This window comes from Pecten maximus, chromosome 16 (assembly GCF_902652985.1).
Source record: "Pecten maximus chromosome 16, xPecMax1.1, whole genome shotgun sequence".
NCBI lineage: Eukaryota > Metazoa > Mollusca > Bivalvia > Pectinida > Pectinidae > Pecten > Pecten maximus.
In genome coordinates this window covers 10,333,352-10,360,507 of record NC_047030.1, presented here as the reverse complement: position 1 = coordinate 10,360,507, position 27,156 = coordinate 10,333,352, and the positions used below count along the sequence as shown (strand labels likewise).

At 35.0% G+C, this 27,156-nt stretch overlaps 2 protein-coding genes and 1 long non-coding RNA gene across 3 annotated transcripts; 2 read left to right on the top strand and 1 right to left on the bottom strand.

Moving 5' to 3' along the window:
• The first annotated feature begins 1,607 nt into the window (after positions 1-1,607).
• LOC117345275 (sialin-like) lies at positions 1,608-13,780 on the top strand. Its single transcript, XM_033908322.1, has 11 exons — positions 1,608-1,725; positions 6,378-6,589; positions 7,461-7,694; positions 8,523-8,610; positions 9,001-9,096; positions 10,302-10,432; positions 10,964-11,113; positions 11,521-11,653; positions 12,186-12,336; positions 12,520-12,610; positions 13,123-13,780. Exons 1-11 carry the CDS (start codon positions 1,698-1,700, stop codon positions 13,621-13,623), a joined length of 1,815 nt encoding a protein of 604 aa, XP_033764213.1. The 5' UTR covers positions 1,608-1,697; the 3' UTR covers positions 13,624-13,780.
• LOC117345276 lies at positions 11,108-20,200 on the bottom strand. Its single transcript, XR_004536387.1, has 3 exons — positions 20,111-20,200; positions 12,116-12,324; positions 11,108-11,613 (listed from the first exon to the last, which is right to left on the bottom strand). It is a non-coding gene; the product is annotated as an uncharacterized LOC117345276 (long non-coding RNA).
• A 53-nt stretch (positions 20,201-20,253) lies between these two features.
• Positions 20,254-26,756, top strand: LOC117345274 (beta-1,3-galactosyltransferase 1-like). The gene is made up of 2 exons (XM_033908321.1): positions 20,254-20,356; positions 25,692-26,756. The coding sequence occupies exon 2, from the start codon at positions 25,699-25,701 to the stop codon at positions 26,701-26,703; it is 1,005 nt and encodes a 334-aa protein (XP_033764212.1). The 5' UTR covers positions 20,254-20,356; positions 25,692-25,698; the 3' UTR covers positions 26,704-26,756.
• Positions 26,757-27,156: the final 400 nt, after the last annotated feature.

The following is a 27,156-nucleotide window of genomic DNA, read 5'->3' as shown; positions in this document are numbered from 1 at the left end:
ATAATTGTTGCGAATTCATTCGCAAGATCACATGACTGAACGAAATAGTCATTATAAGAACTCATAACGACAAGATAACAAAGATGGATCCGTCCCGAGGACGTTGACAAGATACCTTTATTACGTAAGTGATGTTATCTTAACCTTCGTCTGGTGTTCATAACTTTTGAATTAATCTGACGTATATCATAACACTGGTTATATATATTCTACTGAGATTCTTCAGATGGCGGGAGGTGGTGTTTAGGTACATGACTGAGGAGAATCACAAACTTCAATATTTTTTCATAACCTTAGCGGTTTCATGTTGAAGAAATCGAACAGTTCCGCACTAGCTAAATCATATTTTGCCGTGATTTTTCATTTAAACCTTGTGTTTGTCTTTTTCAAACAAAGAAACAATAACTATTATGCAACCAGATTTGTTAATACATAAATCAATGCAAAATAATAACATTTTAATTCGGTCGGTACTAATGAATGCATATTTTACCGCACGTAAGCGGAACGCTGCACGTGCTCTTCACTCGCACCAAATTGACTCTATTGGGCTTCTCCGTGTTGCATTGTTTGAAATACCAACCGTAGTTATCAGTGTTTATATCTTAAACCTATTCCACTATCTTAAAGAAGAAGTAACCGTTTAATGAGTATGACACTAACGTTATAATCGATTTGATATAATATCTAAACTATTTACTAACTAATTGTTATTTAATTAATACGTGTAAAAACGAGAGCATTTTTATTTTGCATGTACATTGAAAGCCGCATTGATTAGAATGGCCCAACGTTTTGCTTGCCGACGGTTATCTTGAGGATACTATATTGTAGCTGGCTTTTCCTTAGCATAGCACTAGATAACCATGCTGAAGTCGTCAGATCTTTGTAACCTGTTATAATATTTCATTGAAGGGTAACACAATCCTCTTTAAAATGTCATCGTATTTTTCTGTGACATATACATAATACAGGATGTTAACCAATACAGATACATCATATTATCATTACAGAAGCTACGCACTTCTATAGTCTAATCGAGAAGTGCCAAGTAAATGTGCCAACGTCTTGTATGCATCTGTGGGGATGAACTGTCGGATACACGCAATGTTTCTGATTTGGTAATAACAGAAATTGCGATAGCGTCTACCTGTGCCTCCATGTTTAGAGAGCTAGTAAACTGCACACCAATATTTCTCCAATCGTGGGTATTATCTGGGTGGGCACCAACCCTTACCTGGAGACAAAGTGTGCTGACACTGATGGGAAAAAAACTATAGGTTCTGTCTTTTCCGGATTTAGCTTGAGCATAGTTTAGTTCATCCAACTACTGATGTCATTTAGACATGCGTCTAGATTTACTGTTATTGTGTTCCCCTCTAAACTTCATTACAGCCTAACATGCTATCTAAGGCATGTTTTTGTTGTAGTGATATAAAATAGCTTAGTACAGGACGTCAAATACGATACAGACGATAAGGTAGATATACCATTTGTGTAAGTGTGTCAACTAGCCTAAATAGTTGGGTGTCTACGTTACGGCCTGGTATCAGCAAATAGACAGCACTGCTCATCACAGATATCCAAATATTATCCTAATACGATGTCTTGGTTACATATATAGGGATCAAACCGATTGCCCACAGACGACGGATTATATTGTAAAAGATTGTTTTTCTAAGGGAAATTGTCGCATCATGAGTGACGAAAAAAAGGAGATCGAGGGTAAGATTAATGTGCATTCATTACTTAAATATGTTTTTTATTGATTTATCAATCATTTGGTTAAACCGATACCTATCTTAATGTATACTGCAGAGAATTGAAGATGGCATCATATCAGAACATGAGATAATACTGATCATGATATGGTTCAACTTCTATTCAAAATGGATTAATTGAATATACTACATTTTGCCTGTTTCATATTCCTGTGAATTTGATTATATTATCCTCAACCTTTTTTTTTTAACAAAATGATGATTGTATTGAATGTGTTTTTGTAATAAGCATGCCACATTAAGGCAAATGTATTGTATCCCGTTCTATGAAAGTGAACCTTCAAAGGCAGGCTATATTCTTTTTAAACTGTAAAATGAAAAATGTACTTGACTCTTGAGTAAATAAAAACGTATGATAATCATCCACTAGCTTGAGAACCTGACAGAAACAAATAAAATCCTCGAGGTGACATACGTCATTGTCTAATTTTCTGCAAAACATCAAAAACCAAAGATATCACCCCTCGGGATGGAGATTTCCCTGTCACTCCTCTCTCGAGGTACGTGGTGATTCTGTAAGTCATCTTATAACGTCCCTCTAGCTCATACTTGTAAATGTGTTGTATGTTTGATTTTTTTTCCACCCCGTTCCACTAGTGTAAGTAATGTAGGTCTTGTTCGAAGTGAGTTACGAACTCGGCACATAAAAAGGACATTGTTATTTTTTCCATTATTCTTTTCCCGCGTTTCCCTATTCTCTTTTTTGTGTAAATATAGTGTGCTTATATAGACCTTAACTAAACTCGGTAATAGTCGCATGAACTCAACGTTCCTAGACAATATTCGGTGGATTGTAACATCTCTGAGACTGTATTTAACTTCATCTCTCTAGGGTTGTTCAATGTACGTGCTGAGGTCAGAACCTGGATCTGGATATTCTCGGGCATGATATTGGGTCAAAGAAACAATATTTGATTTTTGGTATCTCCCGTCCCATCGCATGCTACAATAAAAATTGGGCAAAAATGTGCTAAACCCATGGAATATTAAATAAAAAAAATGTTTATTACAAATACTGTATATACATCATTGAGTAAGATGTAGCCTCCGCAAGTTCATGACCTCAATTTTAGTTTATTCTTTAGTGTAGTATGGAAATATTGATAATTATACACATTTGTGAGTTAACCAACACAGTGTTATATGGAAAGGTTTGTCTGTCCTAGTGTACAACCTTTGACCGCCACATTAAATGTATGTGTAGACATGACACGAATAGCAAGCACCTTCTACCAGCTCCATATTATTAATATGCGTTCTAACGTTTACATAGGTGTCTAGCACGTGAATAATCATATACGATAAAATCAGAAGGATAATATGTTACACTATAGGCCTCACAGTACTAGAGAACAATGAACGATATTGAAGAGCGCGAAGATTTTTTACCCGAAAACCGAAATGGAAGTCAATTAAGATCAGTTAGAGGTAGGTTTTAATGTAATTTCACTATATTGATATAGCTAAGACTTGTGTACATTTCACTTTATTGTTATAGCTAAGACTTGTGTACATTTTACTCTATTGTTATAGCTAAGACTTGTGTACATTTTACTCTATTGTTATAGCTAAGACTTGTGTACATTTTACTCTATTGTTATAACTAAGACTTGTGTACATTTCACTTTATTGTTATAGCTAAGAATTGTGTACATTTCACTCTATTGTTATAACTAAGACTTGTGTACATTTCACTTTATTGTTATAACTAAGACTTGTGTACATTTCACTCTATTGTTATAACTAAGACTTGTGTACATTTCACTTTATTGTTATAGCTAAGACTTGTGTACATTTCACTTTATTGTTATAGCTAAGACTTGTGTACATTTCACTTTATTGTTATAGCTAAGACTTGTGTACATTTTACTCTATTGTAATAACTAAGACTTGTGTACATTTCACTCTATTGATATAGCTAAGACTTGTGTACATTTCACTCTATTGTTATAACTAAGACTTGTGTACATTTCACTTTATTGTTATAACTAGGACTATTGTGTACATTTCACTATTTTGTTATAAGACTAATGTTCATTACACTATATTGTTATACCTAAGATTATTGTATATTCCATGCTATTGTTATAACAAAGACTAATATATATTTCACTTTATTGTAATAACTAGGCTAGGACTAATGCACATTTCACTATATAGTTTTAACTAAGTCTCTTGTACATTTCTCTCTATTTTTATCACTAATTTTGATTTATACTTCACGCTTTTGTTATAACTCAGATTTGTGTGCATATCAATCTATTGTTTTAACTAAGACTAATGTACATTTTACTTCGTTGCTATTTGATAGCTTCTGACGCACCACGTGGCTAGTGTTGGGATACTGTAAACGTGGAAATTTACGCGAGGGGGGAATTTACACTAATTACATGGAGTCCTTTTGATCGGGAAATTTTCCCCCGCGCGTATTATTTCGAAATCAGTTTGCATAATCTCGAACTACAAACGAAGGTGGATCGATCGCGAAAATTACCCCAACGCGTTTACAGTAGACTGTACACGTGCATGTAACTACAGTTTAAATAATTAAGGTAATGTTATTCCAATAGTAATTATATAATTCACGAATACGTGATGTGTTACTTCTATTCGATTGATATGATTGGATGTCTCCATTTCTTCACTGATTGTTATAATTGATTCATTAACATAATGACTTTTTTCAGTTCAATAAGTTGTTTATATTTGTTCTTTTTATATACGACATATTTGTTTTCGAGAGTTTATCAATGCTGGGTGTATATATCCATCACAAATCAAGTGTACAATCAAGTAGTCGCCGGTGTAACGTTGAAAATGGAACCGGGATGCCGTGGATTGGATCTCGGTGGTACCAGTTTACATTGTCTTAGACGTTGCGAAAAGATATGTTTACATGATACAATGTATAAACGATATTGAAGGACATTAATTAATAATTTGACCTTTGACCCTTGGTGACCCACATAATGACCTTTGAAATAACTTAACACTGTTACAAGATATTCATGAAACATGTACACGATATTGATCGACATTGATAAACAGTTTGACCTGTGACCTTTGGTGACCCATATAATGACCTTTGCTATAATTCATCACTGTTATAAGATATTCCTATAACATGTACACGATATTGACCGACATTGATAAACAATTTGACCTTTGACATTTGGTAACCCATATAATGACCTTTGATAAAACTTATCACTGTTATTAGATATTCATATGACATGTACACTATATTGATCGACATTAATAAACAATTTAACCTTTGACATTTGGTGACCCAAATAATGACATTTCGTATAACTTAGCACCGTTCTAAGATATGCATATGAAATGTATACGACATTGGTCCACATTAATTAAGAATTTGACCTGTGACCTTTGGTGACTCATATTATGACCTTTGGCATATATTCAAACTGTAATATGATATGCATATGAATGTATACGACATTGGTCCACATTAATGAAGAATTTAACCTTTGACCCTTGGTAACCCAAATAAAGACCTTTGCTATAACTCATCACTATTATAAGCTATTCATAAAATATGTATACGATATTGATCGACATAGATTTGTCCAATTATGTTTTCGGTAATTATTCATAAACCGAGATCCACTGTAACGTTTGAATATGGAAATGGTGTCATTTTGAAAATCTAATAAGGAAATGGTCAGTATGTCGTGTGGTCCATTTTCATAGTTGAATATGGAACTGGGTCATTCTTAACAAATAATATGAAAATGGACCAGTATGTGTATTCTTTTTTTTATTTTTTTTTTTGGGGGGGTCCATTTTCAACGTTGAATATGAGACCGGAGTCATTCTGAACTTATAATATGGAAATTGGTCAATATGTTATGGGGTCCATTTTCAACGTTGAATATGGAACCGGGGTCATTTTTAACTTATAATATGGAAATGGGTCAGTATGTTGTGGGGTCCATTTTCAACATTGAATATGGAACCGGGGACATTCTTAACTAATAATATGCAAATGGGTCAGTATGTCACGGGGTCCATTTTCAACGTTGAATATGGAACCGGGGTCATTTTTAATAAAATAATATGGAAATGGGTCAGTATTTCGTGGGGTCCATTTTCAACGTTGAATATGGAACCGGGGTCATTTTTAATAAAATAATATGGAAATGGGTCAGTATTTCGTGGGGTCCATTTTCAACGTTGAAAATGGATCAGTTCCATTTTCCACGGGGGTCCATTTTCAACGTTACACAGGCATCAAAACTACCTTTAGACAACTTTATGATTGCATTTGGAAATATTCTATTTCCTTATGCGATATGATGTCAGGCGTGTCTGATAATTGTTTATATGCCTGGTGGTATCGTTGTCAACATCATATTTATCATTTTGGGGATTTGACTTAACCCTGATTTACCTTACATAAGCATGGCATGTGTCGTTTACTCTTTTGACTTACCTGGTCTTATTTTCCTTATACTGTTTCAAGATTAAAATCTATCGTTTTTACCGTCGTTTTATTAATTTTATCCATTATCAGTTTCATCCTTATGTCGATGCTAGATTTTTTATTTAATTAATAAACCATTCACTTTTCAGATGAGGTCCCATGCTTCTGTTCTCAGAGATGGCTTCTGTCATATACCGCCTTTCTGGGGTTTTGTTGTGTGTACGCGGTCCGTGTAAACTTTAGTGTGGCTATCGTTTGTATGGTGAAGACGTCGGACGTCGTCGATAATGGAACTGGCCAAGCAAACCTTTCAGATGCTGGCACCTGTGTTGCAGAAGCGGCAAACGCCCATAACTATGATGTACGTAAAATATGAATAATGGTGATTATAATGAGATATAGATAGGGCAAAGATTTTGGAACATTCTGGAGAAGGTAAACAGGGAAAACAGGAAATAAATCGATATTGTTATGAAATGGTTCAACAGAGGTGCTTGGAAAAATCTTAATGATTATTACACATCAAAATTGTGGAATTGAAGCAAAAAACAAGTATCCATCATAGTATCATCTCAATTATTATGTCATTAAATCAGCCCTTTAGGCTTCTGTGGGGGTATCCTTTTAAAGTTTAGCTGTCGTCCGATCGGACATGCCATTCAATTGGCCGGCGCCGAGAGGATAGCATGACCGACGTAGGCACTGAAACTCTTGTTAGATAATAAGCTGTGAATAGAAGATAACCTATGAGGTCTGGGGTTCCCTTCCTTACGACACGGTCATATGAGAACGGTTGAACAGTAAAAAAATGAAAACCCCACAAAGACAAAATCGGTGGTCAGTCTTTAGCAGACAGTTATTACGCAATGTTTAGAAGATCGTGGTGCATTAAATGACATGGCATATAAAAACCTTTCCTGAAAAATACAATGTACAATACAAATAAAATGCTGATTTGTTACATCCACACTAACTTCCTCGAGGTGGATGGCAGTGGTTTTCGATATTCAAATCCCAATTGCGCATGTAAAGTTGCTTTTTTTAATATAGACTGGTCAGCAGTTTCAAGATTTGTTTCATTTATGAAATACTTCGGTTCATAAATCAGACTTGATCATCATACTCAATATATTCTTTCTATCATTAACTAATGAAGTTAATAAAGATAGCATTACATTAAGATATAGTATGTCTACTGTAGAAATATATGTTTTATTTCTTATTTTAAACAGCACGCTGAGTTTGACTGGGATAAAAACACACGTTCGACAATGCTGGCCTCTTTTTTCTATGGATACATTTGTACTCAGATCATCGGTGGCTGGCTTTCAGACAGGTTTGGCGGGAAACGTGTGCTAGGGTACACCACGCTGATTGCCTCTATTTGTACACTCCTCACGCCAGTGTGTGCACGGGCCTCGGTTCCGCTTGTCTACGTCCTGCGAGTTATTCTTGGTTTATCTACAGTAGGTTGAATGCACATGTAATTATTCAGGAACCGATAGGCAATTAGCGATTATAAAATCATACCACAGCAATAGGCGGGTAGTCGAAAAAATAATGGAAGCTAATCTACAATATCCGTCGTCCGTATTCACATGATCTGTCCTCGTTAGCTAAGATTGAGTTCCGTGGAAGCATTTGCACAAAAAGTCTCGTTTTCAAGAATTATTCACAAACCAAATTCAGCTATATGATTTGTTCCGCTGAAATGGCTCGGAAAATCTGACCAGTAAGAAAAATTGTTACATTTGGTCTTTGGTTTGTTTAATAAGATGGCAGATACACAAAGTAAATCACACGTGAGCGATATTATATTGGTATCGTTCCCATTCTCCACAATGAAATTTTACCTTTTGATAAATGTTTGTGACATATGCCAAACTTTCCTCATTGGTCATTGATACTACACCATGTGATGTAAGCAGATGAATGATTGGAATGTATCGTACGAAATCAGTCGGTAATGCTTATCTCAAAAGACATTGTCATCATATTCCATACAGGCGTAAATCATGCAACAATAGGAAAATACCCCATATTCAGATTGATTCCATGAGTCAACACTACTGAAATTAACTTTCTGTTCTGTGTCATACGATCACACAACTCGCCATTAGTGAGTGTTCATAATGTGTAACAATAGTGTCATTTAAAAAATGTCTACTGAATAAACATACATAATACTGCAGTTGATAATAACCAACTGTTTTTTTTTATCAAATATTTTAGTATGAATCTGAATTGTTAATCTATCACTTGTAGAATTATAAACTATGAAACATATTTTCCAGGGCGTATCCTTCCCTGCCATGCAGTCGATTTGGGGCCGATGGGCGCCGCCTTTTGAACGCAGTAAACTTGTTTCTGTGTCATATTTAGGTAAGTTGGAACAAATATCGGCGTAACCGATAGATGCACAGGTATTTCGAAGATTATTTACTTCCATTGTTTTAACAGACATTTACACCTGTGATTCAGTACAATCACCGCCGACCCTGCAGCTTATTACATTAAAAAGTATATTTCTAGTATTTCGACTATAACAATGAGATAACTAGGCAGAGTTTGGTTTCAGCTTTTTATTCAGACAAACTGTCATATTACCGCAACGATTAACTATAGCATGAAATAATATAGGGGCGTTTAACAGAAATACGTAAAAACATATTGATCTTTATGTAGAAAAACGAATGTGTAGCTTGCAAGCAAACGAACATGTCTGAAAAATATATTTGGAAAGAATGATCCTAATGTTTCTATTTTTAATAGGGACTATGTTTGGAAATATCGCCACCTTTGCTTCATCGGGTATTTTGTGTGACTACGGATTCGACAATGGATGGGGTTCAATCTTCTACATAACTGGTAGGTTATTGTTTCTGGTAGGTTATCCTGATGTACCATAAACCTCCGATATCAACTCAACCTTTTCCTCCTTTGAGGTGACAAGGGACATAATGACAAGTTCACAATAGAGCCGTTCCGTGTACATTTTTGTATGCACATTCGTCTGCATCTAGTTATTATTTAAAGACAATATATCAGCCTGAACTCCTATCACATCAAAGAGGTGCAACATGTGAAAATTTGGAAGAAGGGAGTGAGCTTCGTTTCACAATTCTTACTGAGGTTAGCTTCGTCTTAATTATCAAATGCACACAAACTTCAGTAATGTATATTGGTGTAGAATCCTTAAATATCAACGCGTGTTATTCTTCTGTCATGTGGCAATGATTTTAAAATGAAAAAAAATGGACCGAAAGCGGTCGTGGTCGCCTTTGCAACGGGCAATTTAATTGGTGGACAGTTCTGTAAACAATAATATCTATATTTGTCGACCAATCATATTTCGTTTTAAACACCTCTAACATGGATAGCCTACTTCCGTTCCACAATCGAGACATCGTCAAGTCATGTTCAAGTGTTATACCTTTTTGATATAGTGCGAGAAGGGGTCGACATTTACTTAAAATTTACTAACCAGCGACAGACGCCTGTGATGTATGCCTCCTCAATTGTCTTATTGGCTTTCCTCATATACATGTATATCGGTTTCTTTCGATCATATCCAATATGGATTTTCTTTGAACAAGTACTTTGCTTCCTCTCATATTGCTAAACCGATAAGCATTATTTCAGCATTTTTCATTCTATATTTATTTAAAATTTGTATGATGTGTAAAATAGTTCAATCAAATTTATGATTCCAATAAACATGTTAAACATGAGATTTTAAAACTGCATCTTAAACGTTTTAAAAAGAGTTGATATAAGCTTAAAGCTTGTTTTCCCAACAACTTTTCCAGCATGGATGTCTAAAGCATTATAAAAGTATAATAGTAAACTATGTTTAGAAACGTCAAATCAATACTGCATTTATGACATCATAAATATTGTGACGTTACAATGCACCAATGTAAGTATTTCCTGTCATTATCAAGACATATAATGCAGCTCCGTCCTTCCCATCCTCGATTGATATTTTATTCTACCAGGTTATTAAATATACAACACGATATTGACATCAACAAAGGTTACTAATATAATGTACTAGTATACTGTTTTTACAGGTGGTCTTTCCTTTTTCTGGGTCTTACTGTGGTTTTACGTTGCATCCGATTCACCACAGGAACACAAGCGGATTACCGGTGCGGAACGAGAGTACATCACGTCTCAGATTGAATACGACACCACTAACAGGGTAATTATTGGAAATATTTTGCGCAACAAATGATTATTGCAATATCTCCCCCCCCCCCCCCCCCACCCCCCCCCCCCCCCCCCCCCCCCCCCACCCCTTTTTCATTTTTTCTTTTTTTAGTAGACATGTGGCTCTTTGCAGTTCGATTTTTCTTAATGGATTGATTTCCTTTGCATCTCCCCGCTTAGATTGTAACATTTCTGATAATCTAACCTCCTCCTGTGATCATTGTCACCTTATCACTGCTGACGTGTCCTATTAGTACGAAGCAGCTATATGATGCAATTTGATAAATTTGTGATCTGCTGTATTCAACAACAAATTTGAACATTTTACAATAGTTTGCATCCTCCTCCTATTTTTATTGATCAACAGTGAAAATAAAAAACTAAAAGATGGACAATCGAAAAAAACAAAAACAAAAACTCGTGATGACATTTAACCCTTGCATTTTGACTTTATATTGGTGGACTCCATTAAATTAAGTCCCATTTAACAAATGTTATGAAGTTTCTTCCTGGTGTCTTATAGACGGCTCGAGTGCCCTGGAAGGATGTCTTTAAGTCACGTGCATTGTGGGCATGTCTTACCGCCCACGTATGCAACAACTGGACCAATTATACTCTTCTCACCAGCCTGCCGGCCTTTATGAAAGCAGTTTTGCATTTTGACATAAAACAAGTAGGTTACTGAGCATGCATATTCGCAATCTTTGAATATAGCATGACAATAGAAAACAAGGGAATAATTCTAACGGCCCTCGTTCTATGTATATATCACTCAGATTGCATTGACATCGACAACAATAAATACTATGTAACAAGCGTTCAATTGTTCAAAATGTATCGGTACTTTACTGTCGAAAGTTTGAATGACGGTGTCATACGAAAATAAATATTCCGCGAATCTCCGACTAGGACAACAGCAAAATATTAGTCCCGTAAAATTAAACTAGACAGTATCATGTCTCCTTTTTTCATTACTATATAATTTACTTCTTACATTGGAAAATCGTACGCACATATGACGTGAACATTGTAGCAGCATACATGTCTACAAAATCATATGACCTGTCTTCTTTTTTTCAGAACGGTGCATTGTCAGCTGTCCCTTATTTGTGTCAGGCTTTATCTGGGTTTGTAGCTGGACAGTCCGCTGATTTCCTTAGATCTCGGAAAATCCTGTCGACGACAGCCACAAGGCGGATGTACCAGGTGTCAGGTGAAGCAGTATACAAACACAACAAAGATATAATTGTAATACATCAATGAAATTTTGCATGTTGTTTAATATTAACAATGGTAACATTCCTGTTAAAGGGGAAAACATTGAAAACATATCAGAAACATTAAAAGAAAAGACCCTACTTTAATGTTAAGTAGCATTCACGAGTTGATTAAATCATTATGATATTTGTTTTGTTAATATCAATATCTATGTGCATACTATCTATGGAAGTTACAGTGTGAATAGTCAAGTAGGTTTGGTTTGAGTTTATAAATTAACAACCCAAACACATTGTTTACTAGCTGCATATTCAACAGGAGAAGTCTGATAAAATTTATCAATTGTGTCTTTTTACTCCAAAAGTTTATGGGGATCATATGATCAACGAACATAATGTGTCAATAGGCAGACCTATTTATTTTGAAAATAGCAGCACAGCCCAAAATAATTACAGACCTTGGTAGATGATTCTGTGTCTATGATGTTCAATGAAATCGTCAGAGAGCCTTCCCATTCCTTTTTGCAGCATTCCTGGGAGCAGGTGTATTTTCCGTTGCAACTGGCTTCTCCACATGTGAGAATCGAGATATGGCCGTGATTTTCCTATCTCTCGCCGTCATGTTTACAGGGCTGTCCAGGGCAGCATACGTTGTCAACCATGTTGACTTTGCACCAAAGTAGGTTGTTGAAGTTTGGCAAGATTATGACCAAAAAATGGAGAAACAAATGTAGACCATAATTTGATATAATAAAACACAGTTTATCTTGTTAGTCTTTATCTATTTGAAACCCTTTTCTCCCAAATCTTCTCATATATTTTCCCACTAATAATGTTTAACGAAAAACATTTGATATTTTAGATATGCTGGCGTACTTTACGGAATAACTAACACAGCAGCAACTATACCGGGCATGGTGGCACCGATCGTAGCCGGGGCGCTCACACCAAACGTAAATATGAAACTATTATGTATTATGGCAATTCTATATAGAAGTCACTAATACTTACTTCTTCGACTACTTATTTAAAATGGGCAAGTCTTATATTGGTGGATTCAATTGAACTTGATGTTGATGAATAACAATAACTAATATACATACTTATATAAGAAAGCATGTATCTATATTGGAATTAAGATTATATAAGATTTCCCCATATGTTTTAAGGAATTATCAATATGCAATGTGAAGAACAGTTGTAAATAATTGTGATGTATTAAATGACAAGTTATGACTCGACAGATACCTGAGAGATTTAGTCTTGTTCGGCACGACGTTGTTAAAGTACGATATCAGATAAACGCTGCAGATTTCAGGTTTTTTTGTTTTTTGTTTGTTTTGGTGTTATTTTGTAATAAATGAGTTAAACATTCCGCTTGGTTATAATATTATACAGGAGAAGATAAATTCATATGATTGTGAGAAGCAATCTTACAATATTTAAATTGTGTAAATCATTACAGGACACCCCAGAGGAATGGCGGAACGTTTTTTACGTGTGTGCCGCCTTTGACCTGTTCGGTGCATTGGTATTTGGGATGTTTGGTTCTGGTGAACTAGAACCTTGGGCTCGGGATGATGATTACGATAAACAAATTGACGCTGTAATCAGCACAAATATTGATGTTGAGAAGGTCCTAGAAGCGGGAAACAAAACTAACGACGAAAATGCCGAAATGGAGAATGGATTCATAGATGGGTTAGATGAGAATACTAAGAAAACTGACTCCTTGGGACACAGGGGAGATAAATCTGTACCAGAATCTAGCCCTGCCTTGATAAACGATGTATCACCGAATCAACAGATTGACATAGATGATCCGAAGCCAAAAGGAGAAGATGACTTCGATATTAGTGACACAGCTGACTCCGTAAACCATACATTGTCTGAAATAATTCTTTGTGGTACAACTATACTATTAGATACTCTGATTGATGAGCAATGGAAACGAGAACAAACATAACAGTTATATAAATTACCGGGATGAACTTAGATTTAGATTAATCTTATTTCAATAACATGTTCGCTGTACATATTATATGATATATACATATAAAGATGTCGATTTGTGACTAATAAATACTAAACTTGTACTCTCGAAAATAAAATCATTGATTACATTCCATGTTTTTCACTTTGTGTCAGTCCAAACAAAGCCTTTTCTTAGGGCATATACTAATATTGACTAAATAATAATATATCATAGGGTCAACACAACATCAAAATATACCTCAAGGTCATTATACGAAACAACTATTCTAACATAAATATCGATAATGAGATGGGGAAATGACCTTTTTTTGATATTCAGAGAAAATGTACCAGGAAAATAAGACCAGATGTTCCGGAAGAGTAAGCGTCTTCAGCTTTATTGACGACACCCGCCATATAAATCCAGGTCATGGCGACACCATCCATACAAATCTAGGTCATGACGACACCCGCCATACAAATATAGGTCATGGCGACACCCGCAATAGAAATATAGGTGTTGCCGAAAACCACCATACAAATCTTGGTCATGGCGACATCCGCCATCCAAATCTAGGTCATGGCGACGCCCGCCATATAAATCTAAGTCGGATTGAGTGACATTCTAAAAATGAGAACTAAGGTTGTGACATTATGTATATTCCACTATCATAGTGATTTAACCATGTTAATTAGTTACACTTGTGTGATAAACAAGTATTCACTATTTAAGTTTTAAATTATGCTGAATTTTAAGTTCCATTAACTGTGATATTTGCTTACATTATTATATTGTTACCTTAAATTGTATTATGTTTGTACATATATAGGATGCAGGGCCATGTTGTAAACTAGACTTGTCTAAATATGTTACCCTGGATAAATGAAAAAAAATATATTATATATATTATATTATATATTATATTATATGACAACGAACCCATATCAACAGGGTCGAACAGGTGTGACTTCATTTGATATTTTAGATATGCTGGTGTACTTTACGGAATAACTAACACAGCAGCAACTATACCGGGCATGGTGGCACCGATCGTAGCCGGGGCGCTCACAACAAAACGTAAATATGAAACTATTATGTATTATGGCAATTCTATATAGAAGTCACTAATACTTACTTCTTCGACTACTTATTTAAAATGGGCAAGTCTTATATTGGTGGATTCAATTGAAATTGATGTTGATGAATAACAATAATTAATACATACTTATATAAGAAAGCATGCTTGTCTAAATATGTTACCCTGGATAAATGAAAAAAAGATATATTATATATATTATATTATATATTATATATTATATGACAACGAACCCATATCAACAGGGTCGAACAGGTGTGACTTCATATCGGACAAGAAAACGAAATAATTCAAAATGAGATCAGAATGTTCCTCAAAAAATATCAATAATCTTCATCAGCTTGCATATCTCGAGACCGTGTGTGTTAATCTCCCGCCAGTAGTCGACATCTGTTATGGCAATCAGATCAATTGGGTTATCTACACACCTTACATAGGGAAAGCAGGGGTGTTAATATTTAGAAATGGAAAATTAGCTATTAAGAAATGAGCACGCTTATGATAAAGCTTGGTTGTAAGCTGTACCAGTGGGAAGTTTTTTAAGTTGTTATCCCAACGCTTATTTGTTAGTTGAAATTAACAAGCAAGTAAGCTTTCATATTACAAAATGTGTTATGAAGCTTAAAAGCGAAGTTTGACACAAATTTTTCCATGAATGATTTCGTTGGTTAATGGCGGATAATCTACTAATCTGTATGCATTCCACTTGAGACTTTGCGTGTTATTTGCCGGACAGATGAGTGTTCAACTAAAAGCAATCTGGCTATTTTCAGATGATTCATAAAAGCTAGCGACAGTTCTATGGCATAATGCATACTGAATCATGCACCAAATTAATGACATTTAGGATCATGAATGATTATTCCAATAATCATATCTGGAGCTGTTCGTCGACAATTATAATTTGTACTTAACCGATTGTGTTACTACCTTAATTGTATATTTCGTTTATTGACAGACAAAGCGAGTCCATGTGGTTTTATCACGAGTTAAATTTTGCCATAGGGGATTCTCCAACTAACGTCCATATAATGATTAAAGTTATCAATGGTAGCAACTCAGGAGAACAGAAGATCGGCCAAGTGTTATCAAAATATTTTTGTTTACTATTATGCCCTCGATCATTGATTTCATATACAGTACCATTGAGCACAGACGTCTGCATCTGGTTTGCATTTATATAAAAAAAACTATATTAGTCTTTACTCCTAGGTAAGAGTTGGAGTTTATGTGTATTTTTTTTTATAATTACTATCAAGATGCAGACGCCTGTGCATTGAGTAAGGTTTTCTGTGTAAATATAATATGATGGATAAGGGAATTTGCAATGATCAGTCATTCGATGTGATATCAGGTGTGGTATGTTTTTGATAACATTCAAATCCAAAGTGAGGCAAAGTAGCAAACACAGGTGTAAACAAATGGCACATAGTGACTAGTTGCAAAGGAAGACAATCAGTGTGGTGTACTGTTGTACCCAAATATGCTCCCCCCGCCAACCCTGTCGAAAAGCCAGTCACTGATGATCTTATTACAAATATAACCAAAGAAAAAAGAGGCCAGCATGGTGTTTTTATCCCAGTCAAACTCTATGTACTAAAATGATTTACTAATCCAAATTTTTAGTAAATTTATAACTATAACATTTTTTCTTTAATATCATGAAGTCATTGTTTTTGTACGGGAAACGTTTTTCAATAAATTAAATAAAACTGAAAAACAAGTATTTCCAGGTCAAAAGAGAATCGACTTTTATGCTTTTATAAAGTCAAATCTGGTCAAACAAACTCTCGCACTTCCTGCTATAGAGTATGGCGGCACGTTTACTTAGTGCAATATGTCTGTTTCACATGAGCTGTCTGTGTTTTCCTGAAACATACATTTTAAGCATGTTTTGCCAAAAATACCAATCAGCATCAAAAGTAAACGTCAATAGCAAGACCAATTGTTAGTCATGATACATATTAACAATTGGTCTAGTTACGTTTGTTCCATTGCACCAGAATAATGATGTATATGCTTGTAAAGAATCACTGGATTTGCTATTATATGAACCTTAAAATGCAAGGACGTCCAACGATTTCACTACACAAACAACAGTATCAAGGTTATCAAGTTAGTGAGGTCCGTGACAACCAAAAAAGTCGGTAAAATACAGCAGCCATTTCTGCGAACAGAGACATCTCAACTGAAAATTACATGATCTTGAGTAAATATTGAGTAAAATCATTTGTTTACAATAAAGAGAAATCAAAACAAAGGACGATTACTAATAAATATTTAGATATATCCCGTCTTTAGTAAAAGGATTAATATTTTACCCCGTGTCTTGCCTTTATATTGATTAACACATCGATATTGTTCCGTTTCTTACTTAATATGATTCAGCTGTTTTTGTCAGCGGTTCATATCAGAAACTGAAAGTGCGATTTTAAACTTTGTACAGTCCATATATCAGGAGCAAACCTTTAAGAACAACTAAGATGGCTCCTTCTGATTGGCCGAAATTACATCCACACATTCTTTTATCATATATTTTTAATCACATGCCAGACAATTATTAAGCAAATCGATTACATGAAGATCAAAAATTACATAATGATAAGGTAGTCTATGCATATATACGACGAAAATGATTTCAAACAAATAAGATACTCATCTTTCCATAGACATCATCGTGTGAATATTGTTATATACAGAGAGCTTGATCTCGGTGATGAAGGGGTTCAAGGTAACTTAATATCAGGTGCAACAGACCAACAGTCTGAGGGATAGTGTAGACGACGAGGTCATGGGAGCGAGGGTAGTGACACGGTCATTCAGTAGTGGGGCGGCAAGCAGGCACTGAATGCGGCAAAATCACGAATCTAACACGGGGACATCATAAGAGTCGATAGCAATTTAGGGAAACTACTCGGGCAGTGGCAGAGCTCAGAGGCGAATAATAGAAAAGGTACATGTACAGACTTAGTTTTCTCCCGAAATCAACATGTATACGTATACGTATAATTTGGCTACAGAGCCCGACCAACATTTTCTGGGGCATTAAAGACAATTATGCAGGTACACTTTGAGAAGGACCGGCCAACGTGACACGACACAAGCAAGGAGTCATGATCAGGTCTTTAAAAAGAGTGTGGTACAGGAATGAAATGGCCAGTTTCGAACTATCCAAAATTCATCTGGAGCAGGACTGAAAGGCAGCATTGAAGCAACTAATTATCACTAATAACAGGAGGTGCATTCTTTATGAATGCACACAATATACATATTATTTTTAACGTTAAACGTCGTTCGAAGTACGGGAAAATTACAACCGGAAAACAGGAATAAAATCATCACAGGGGAAGATTTTACCCTGGAAGGGCATTGCCTTATATCTTAAGGAGCGGTAAAACAATCAAGCTGAAACCTGAATTGACTACACTATCTGACATACGTGTTGCAAAAGTCATATCGGATAAACACTAAATATTCCCTGTTATTAGGTTTTCATTTTCTCTGAGAAAATGGTTGTAGGTCTTACACAAATAATTCAGCGAATCAGCTATTGTTTCTCCGGAACCAAATCCGAGAAGAAAATGTTTGTAGTTTTGTTCTTGCGTAAATGGCATATAAATCGGATACTTACATAAACAATAATAAAGAAAAAAACAATAAAAAATATATACAATTCCACGAAAAAACGATTGACGCATAATTTAGCACAACATCGGTACTGCCAGACGCTGTAACTTGTTATAACACACATACTATTGTATTACATAATATATTAGTAATATAGTGTATTACACATCAGTATTACACTCTGGATGATGAAGGTTATATTATCTTTTATATAGGCATACATGTACATTGTGTCTTTTATTATATTTCTGGATCGTCGTTTACAAAATGCAATAATAACCTTTGTGCTGGCTAATCGTAGGATTTTGACGTAGGCAACCAGGTAAGTGATGGCTGCCGAAATATGGTGTTAGACCTTTACATGGCATGGCAGACATTTCAATAAGATATATTTCCCCTTTTCGGTGAACTAGCAGTGTTTACGCAGATTTTCGTATAATCTAATGGTTATAACTATGCATGAGTTATGACGTTTATACGACACGTGATGTAAACACCATTACAATGGTAATTCTCGCCAATGAAACAAGACGCTTAATTACCTTCCGGAACACATGGTCGTTTTCTCTTTGTGTTGATTTTGTTCATAATATGCCTTCTTTTTTTGTATTTATAGTTAGATTTACTGTATCGTTTGCCATGTCAATATTCTCCGTATCATAAATATGATACACATAAATACATATATTTCTTAGAATGTACATCTTGAATTGATACATGTGGTTACATATTAATTACTTTACTATATCTACAGGTACTTAAACAAAATATATAAGAACCATGAACATTTGAAATAGAAAGGCATTTTAAAACTCATGTCCTTCTAAAAAATGTATAACGTACTTCTAAATTCATGAAACATGTTCTTTTAAAATGATTTATGTACCATGCAGTTCTAAACTATCGTAAGAATCCTGCAGTTTTAAGTCAAATTAAGAGTCCCGCAGTCTTAAAATTGTACATGAACCATGCTGTTACAAATAATTCAGTTATAAAATATTTCAACAATCATTTTTATTATAAGAATCGTGTAGTTCTAAAGTATTTGAAAAAGTATGTAGTTTTGAAGTATTTTTAAAGAAACATGAATTTCTAAAACATTTTAAGCACCATGTGATTCTGAAATATAACAAAAACGTGTATACATGTAACGCTTAATATTTCATAAATTATATGGTTGTTCTAAAATACTTCAAAAGTATGTACAGAAAAAAATGTTTTAAATATCACATATTTCAATATACTTTATTAAATTACGACATGGTTATGACATGTTGTATATATAGATGCGTACATATTTAATAAAAAAAATATATTTCTAAAGACATACAAAAAATAAGGGTCCTAAACTCAGATACCAAAGCCTTTATTCAACTGCATGCTAACTCTCTAATGAATGTTGAGAAGATGACGTGTTTTATATAATCTCAGACAACAGCCTGATGTTATTATACACATATATTTTTGGAACATTAATATAAATGTGATATCAAATTACATCATCATCAGCTAGTATCGGCTGATGAGTTTGGGAGAATATCCTGTTTCCTCTCAAATTAGCCGACGTGTTTTTGGAATGTTTTGGCCATCATCTGCATCATCAACAAGTATAGCCATACTAGTATAGCTTATATTTTGTCTTTATTTTTTTCAGTGTGTCTTCTTTTTGATGATACAAATTCTTTCGTGAATATCATTTAATGCATTACTGGAAATATAATTGAAAATCGGATAATACATATAAAAGTTACATACCTTATAAATCAATGTCATACGTTTGGTCATCAGTTGAGCGGGAGCCTGTAGTTATTTATGTGAAGTGTACGCTTGTGGTCTGGGGCGATATATATATATATATATATACACACATATATATATATAGCTTCTGATGGATAGTACTTAGATACAGGGCAGATACCACACGACATCACAGAGGCGTTGACTGTTTATATACTGGATCAAGTTTGCATTTTGTATTATAATTTCAACGTCAACTCTCAGGTACATATGAAATATCTGTTAGACAAGCGGAATGAAAAAAAAATGTTGTTGATAGCTTGTAGTGGCTAATATTGTGTTGCATGCATGTTCTGTAGCTAGTTACAAAAGTGAAATGTTTGTGCATGACGTCACACTGACTAGTACTCCCTGACCCCTTTGACTTTCATCTTGCAAAATTGCATGGCGTACTAGTCATTAAAACGTCAAGTATAAACATTTCAGTTGTATATGTGTACAAACCTGAAGGACACCATTTGCAGAAAAAAGGTAATTTGCGAGGTACACAAAGGGTTCCAATGGAGTTAATGATGTTTATATTTTGTCTTCCCGCTCGTGAATGATGAGATGCAGTGTATGCATGATGGTAGTTGAACTATAATGTGAACGATACACTAAATCTATTTTGCTTACATTGTTAATTTACAGTGTTGCTTATTGCAAATCACAGTACTGTATTTTATTTTTGAATACCTCATGCTAACATGAAAAGCTTCTATGTCAGAACATTTGCATGTGCACACATACACAGGGTCGAAAGTCCAATATTATTACTATTATTACATGTATGTCCATTATACCTTCACTCATGTATAACATCTACGACCATTATCATGATTATGTTGTAGCAAGATTATTTAAAATTGAAAGGAAATGGGGAAATAAAAAATGATAAAAGCGACAAAAAAAAAAAATCAAAATAATTGTTAACTACATTTTGTCAGTAAAATATAGAAGAAAATAATCAGTAATGTAAAATATAGAAGAATATATGCGACCAGTATATGCGACATATGAAGTATTAGTTATGAACATCAGTTTTTAATATTGATAACTTAACCAAAACCAGATATGATTTTAAATACGCAGTGTAATGACATCTGATGTTAATTTACGTAGTGTGATGATTTTGTTTACTTACGCAGTGTAGGCAAAGATTTCAATTACGTTGTGTAAAGAGATATCCGATTTTGCTGTTGTAGTGTAACGAGAGATCTGATGTTAATTACGTAATGTAATGAGAAATCTCATTTGGATTACGCGGTGTAATAGGAGATCTTATTCTAATTACGTAGTTTAATGATAGATATGACCTTAATTGTGTAGTGTAATGAGAGATATGATTGTTGTTAGATTGTCAGATTGACATCAAATGAAAACACAGACCAAAAATCACAATCAGAGAGCTTTATACGTAAGTGCTGTTTACAAACACCATGGGGTATCCGTTTTGTTTTTCTCCTGCTCACACATATGTGTTACGATCTATTACGTATTATTTATCAACACGCACTAATACACTAATAATGAACACAGTCAGCAATACAAGGTGTTTATCATTGGATTATGAATGCATGCGTATACATGATTCCACATGTCAGATTATTTAATGCACGGGGGATTTATTTCATTCGCGTCGCTCTTGAATCATGTTGTCAAATAACTTGGTGTTTTGTACATTGTTCTTGGACATATATCTGCGAGAGGCTTTCGTTTTATCCTGCGATGCACATATTAAAACAAGTATTATTCATTTGAAAGCTTTAACAAATTACTTACCATACAGCAAAACAAACATATATATTCATAAAAGTTATTTGTATAAATGTTTATGCAAATGGAGGTTTGTCATTTTGAGCATGATGGACATTATATTGTATCTTTAACCAGTAGTTTATTTCAATTATATATGTGTTTAAATTGATGGTGAAAATAAATAATTTGCTACTCTACAATTAGATCGGTAATTTGTGTTTTCTGCACTCAAAGCTACAAAGCTAATTATTGGTGCAGTATACAGGTGATGGACCGAGACCACAATTAGCTTCGCTATATGTTTCATTGTAACATTAAAATTCATAATAAATTCCCAATATCTCATATGCAACTTTCCATCTCACCTGGCCAAGACCAACATCTGAGAAGCAAAATATAAAAGTTTCAACCCAGCATGTTCAGCATTTTCTGGAGATAGCTGTCAAAATGTGTCACCAACGTGGATTATATACATCCGGGTCAGGGGTAGAGGTCAAATCAGGGCTCATCACACAGGGTCCTGGAGCACATAATAAATGATCAATATTTCTATTTTACATCACAAAACCTAGATTGACATCTCTACTATAAATCCACATTAAATTCATCAACAGAAATCAAGTTCAAAGAGGCATTTGATTTGTTTTCCTGAAATACATACGTTTTTGAGGGGACTTCATTCGTGGGGGCCTGAACCCGGAAGTACTTAATTGTGGTCTCAGTCCTATTATGCGATGAGATTTATTTACGTTTCAGTAAGTTACGAAATCGTTCATTATACTTGATCATTAATGAAGTAGAGTAAAGATAACCCGTGTGCGCATTTTTTTTTTTTTTTAATCAGTGGAAATATTGATACTAATATTGTTTGGTGCAAGTCGCATTATATAGAGTGTATATAGTGTTTTTTCCTCTTTTTAGAATTTGACTAATGCCAATTTCAACTACAATATTGTACATTGTATACTTTCTCTATCGATTGAAACGGCTATTATAATGGATCTCATTTCATTTAAGTTTACTAGTATTTTTTATTGATTTTTGCCACTGTAATATACAAACTTATCAAGCTAATAAAACGTATATTGTCACTGCAGTGATGAGCAGTGAGAATGTAAGATTTTGCGGTGAAAACATACGTTTTGCCGTGAAAAGATATGTTTTTTCATTTTTGACCAATCAGGGCGAACCCTTGTATTCACCTCATTGAAACATGCATATTTTTCTAATCGAAGCGAAGATAGATAAATTGGTTATTTTGCTGTATTTCTGAACTATTCAGACTATTTTTTTGACAAAATACTCACTTGATGTTAGCCATTCATGCACAGATTACCCGATAACAGCAGAAAACGCTTAAATTGCGTTTGTGACAAGCATATTTTCACCTATCCAGCTGTTTGTTTATTTGTACAAATGTTATACAGTTTATAATGTTACAATACCTGTTTACTTCCGTGTTTTGATACAACCTTGGTGTCAATAATAAGCTTGTAGCATGGCGTGATTAGAGCGGGTAACATTCAAACATTTTAAAGACAAAGATATAGTATAGGAAAGTTCCGGCGGGAACATAGACGACGCTGCCTTCGGTTTTGAGAGGGTATATAAAGCCGTTTGCTAGCTTGTCAGTTGGACCAGACTTCGATGACTGACCAGGCAGCATCACCAAAAAAGGTACGGTAATAAACTACGAGTTGAAGTGAGTGAGCAGACTGTAGACGTAGCTGAAATAGTGCTTTCCCTCAGTCTTGCTCTCTTCACATGCATATCCCGTAGGTTAGAGCGGTCGTATAGTAAATAATATACGGGCCTGCTGTAGTGAGCAGACGCTGTAACGCGTGCTCTTGAGTGTTCTGAGCACTGGTACCTGAGGCTGGCTGTGACTGTGAGCAGCGGTGCATCGTAGCTGTTGTGTGTGTGCGTGTGCGTGCTGGTCGGTGTTATAGGAGTTATGTCCCTTTGAGCGGACAGGCGTACCGACGTAGTAGTCTGGTGGGAGTACTCGGGGATCGAGTACTGGGGTCTGACATAGCTGTAACATTACATGCTCTCTCTTATAATTTACCTTGTATTAATAGTTGATATTTAGTGTTGTTTAAGTAGTGAGCAGATATAGGTAGAGACGTTTTGCCCTTTGCTCTACATATAGTTAATATCTGTAATTATTGTTAGTTAGTTCTGCTCAGTAAGGGTGTGTGTATATATTTTATTATTGCTACCATTCTTGAGCAAGGCATGCTTAGAATATATTTTTGTATATATCGGCACTTTTGAGCACCCGGTAAGAGCACATATAAGGGATCCCAAGAAGTAACTTGGGTACGGACCCCCGACACGTTACACGTTGAACAGTCTTTTCAAAATGGCGCAGTCAAGTTGACATTGAGTAACGTTACACAGAGATGACGTCATGAATGATGTCACTGATTCTCGCACTTTTTTACACTCGTGAAAATATCGATATTCTGTCATACTCGTGAAATATATGTTTTATTGCATTTTTGCCATTGAAATATAGAAATTTATCAAGCTAATAAAACTTATATTTTCACTGCAGCCATGAGCAGTGAAAATATATATTTCGCAGTGAAAATATAAGTTTTTCGTTTTTGACCTACCATAGCGAACCTTTGTATTCACCACATTAAACTAGTCGATTTTTGCAATCGAAGCAAACATAGATAAATTGGTTATTATGCCGTATTTCTGAAATATTCAGACTATCTTTGACAAAATACTAATTTGACGTTAGCTATTTATGCATAGATTCTCCGATAACAGCAGAAAACGCTTAAATATTGCATTGATCAGTCCTTTCATAATGGTGCCCTAAAGTCGATGTGGAGAACGTCACAAAGAGATGACGTCATGAATTCCCGCTCTTTTTGACACCTGCCCTGCAGGTAGGGCGTAAGAATTGTACCTGTTGCCCCCATTGCATGATCGTAAGAGGCGACTAAACTTGGGATCTTACCTTTTCTCTTCTTTCTTGATAACTTTCTTCTTCCTTATGTCTCCCTTGACAATGCCTCACTTTTGGCCTTTAGTTGAGCGTTCGCCGCTGTGAGGAAGGTTTTGGGTTCTGTCCCCTGGCCGAGACATACCAGAGTCTTTAAAAATGGTAGTTGCTACTCCTGCTTAGCGCTCAACATATTTGGAGTGGGACGACTGGTTGGCCCGTTGTCAGTATAATGTGACCGGGTGGGGTGTCGTGCTGGGTGTCTTCGGCAGTATGTTTCAGTGAGATAGCACTTTAAATCGGCAAAAGTTCCGGCCTATCACAAGGAGACTTAACACGAACATACCGCAGCCTCCCAAAACACACATACGCACTCACCACACTCATACATGTCGCACGCACGGGAAGCCGTCCTTAAATGACCTTAGATGTTAATAGGACGTTAAACAAAATAAACCAAACCAAATCTTTTTGACACTATTAATTTTTCCATATTTTCAATTTTTGTTTTCAGGTAAATAAAATGCAATAAAAAGATAATTGAATGCTTTCCCGTTTAATATACCATATATTTCACTCGTATGACAGAATATTTCGATATTTTGTCATGTAAAATATTTGTTATATTAAACGGGAAACCATTCAATATCCTCTGTATATTTAACGGGAAAAAATTCAATATCCTATATTTATTAGTCGTTTTTGTTTTATTCTTATTAATTTTTTCTATATTTTTTGTCTTATCTGGCTCTCAATTTGGGTTGAAAAGTGCTAAGATCCCTGATAAAACATATATAAATATCTCACTGTACTGCTGATTTCTTTTCTATTTAATTACAGAAACACCATGAGGTGGAAAGGGAAAATGGCTGTCTTACTTGTTGTTGTGGTATCTCTTTATTTCTCGATCACTGTCCTATTCAAAACAACAGCTAATCCGCCTACACATTCAGATCTGAGGCGGTTTACAAGTAGCACAGTAAGCCGAAATATACCCTCCTTTTTAATTCATCCACAACAAAAGTGTTTTAAGGAGTGCGTGAATGATACCGTTATACTGGTGTTAAGCAAAGCGTCACACAGACTAAGACGGAGAGACATTCGACAGACTTGGGGGAACCTGGAAATGCAAAAGAAGTACAATTTGTGTTTAAACTTCCTGGTTGGTATAGACGAAAACGTATCTTTGAGTATTGAGAATGATGATTATGGGGACATAATTCAAGTTGATATTGAAGAAAGCTACTACAATTTAACCGATAAAACTATCGCAGCTTTCCGTTGGATGGCACAGTTTTGTTCTGAAGCAAGATTCTTTTTCAAAGTGGACGATGATGTATTTGTAAACATAGCGAATCTACAAGCAATCCAGCTCAAGTATAACAAACTTCTAGACGATGAGCATATTCTAGGAGCATGCAGTCATTTTGATTTACCATGGAGAACAGCGTCCAAATGGCATGTTTCGTTTGAGCAATATCCCTTTGAAACATATCCGCCATTTTGTTTTGGTCCGGGGTATTTGATGACGTCACATACTGCATGCAGAATATATGAGGAGATGTTGCATACAACGATATTCAAATTAGAGGATGTGTATGTTGGAATGGTGGCATATAGAATAGGGATACATGTACATAACGTTGAAAATTTCCTTCGGGATTTTAGACTAAATCCATTGACGGGCTGGATTTGGAAACATTTTTATATGCAATGTACCGTTGTTTTGCATTATGTTACACCGGCACAAATCCAAGAGTTATGGAATGAACGGCACGAACATAGATGCAATATAGAACAATGTTCTATTTGGAGAAAGGCTAGTTGTATTTTCCGTGTATATAGACTGTAATACCATATTACGTTCTTGAAATAAATATGATGTCTGTTTCTGCACGTGCTGAATCTGGGACCTGTTTTGAATGTGAAACAAAACGATTGATGATTGCTCCCCATTGACTCGAATTCTCTTTAGTTAGGAGACACACAAGAAAATCTTTATCATGAATAACCTGCTCTATTGTAATAAAGATATGGATGTTAATTGTGAACAACATAAGGAAGACATACAGTATATGTTCTGTTGCATTGCCTTTACATGTTTAAAAATCGTTTTCACTCCAGTTAGACCATACGAATTGTATCTGCTGTCCCCCATTGCATGATAGTGCGTTGCGAATTTATTAAGGATCTTAAATTTTCTGTTCTTTCTAAACATTTCTTTGTTTCTAATGATTCTATTGTAAATGCCTCCCATTTGACCTTAGTTGAGCGTTTGCCCTTGTGAGGAAGACTTTGAATTTTG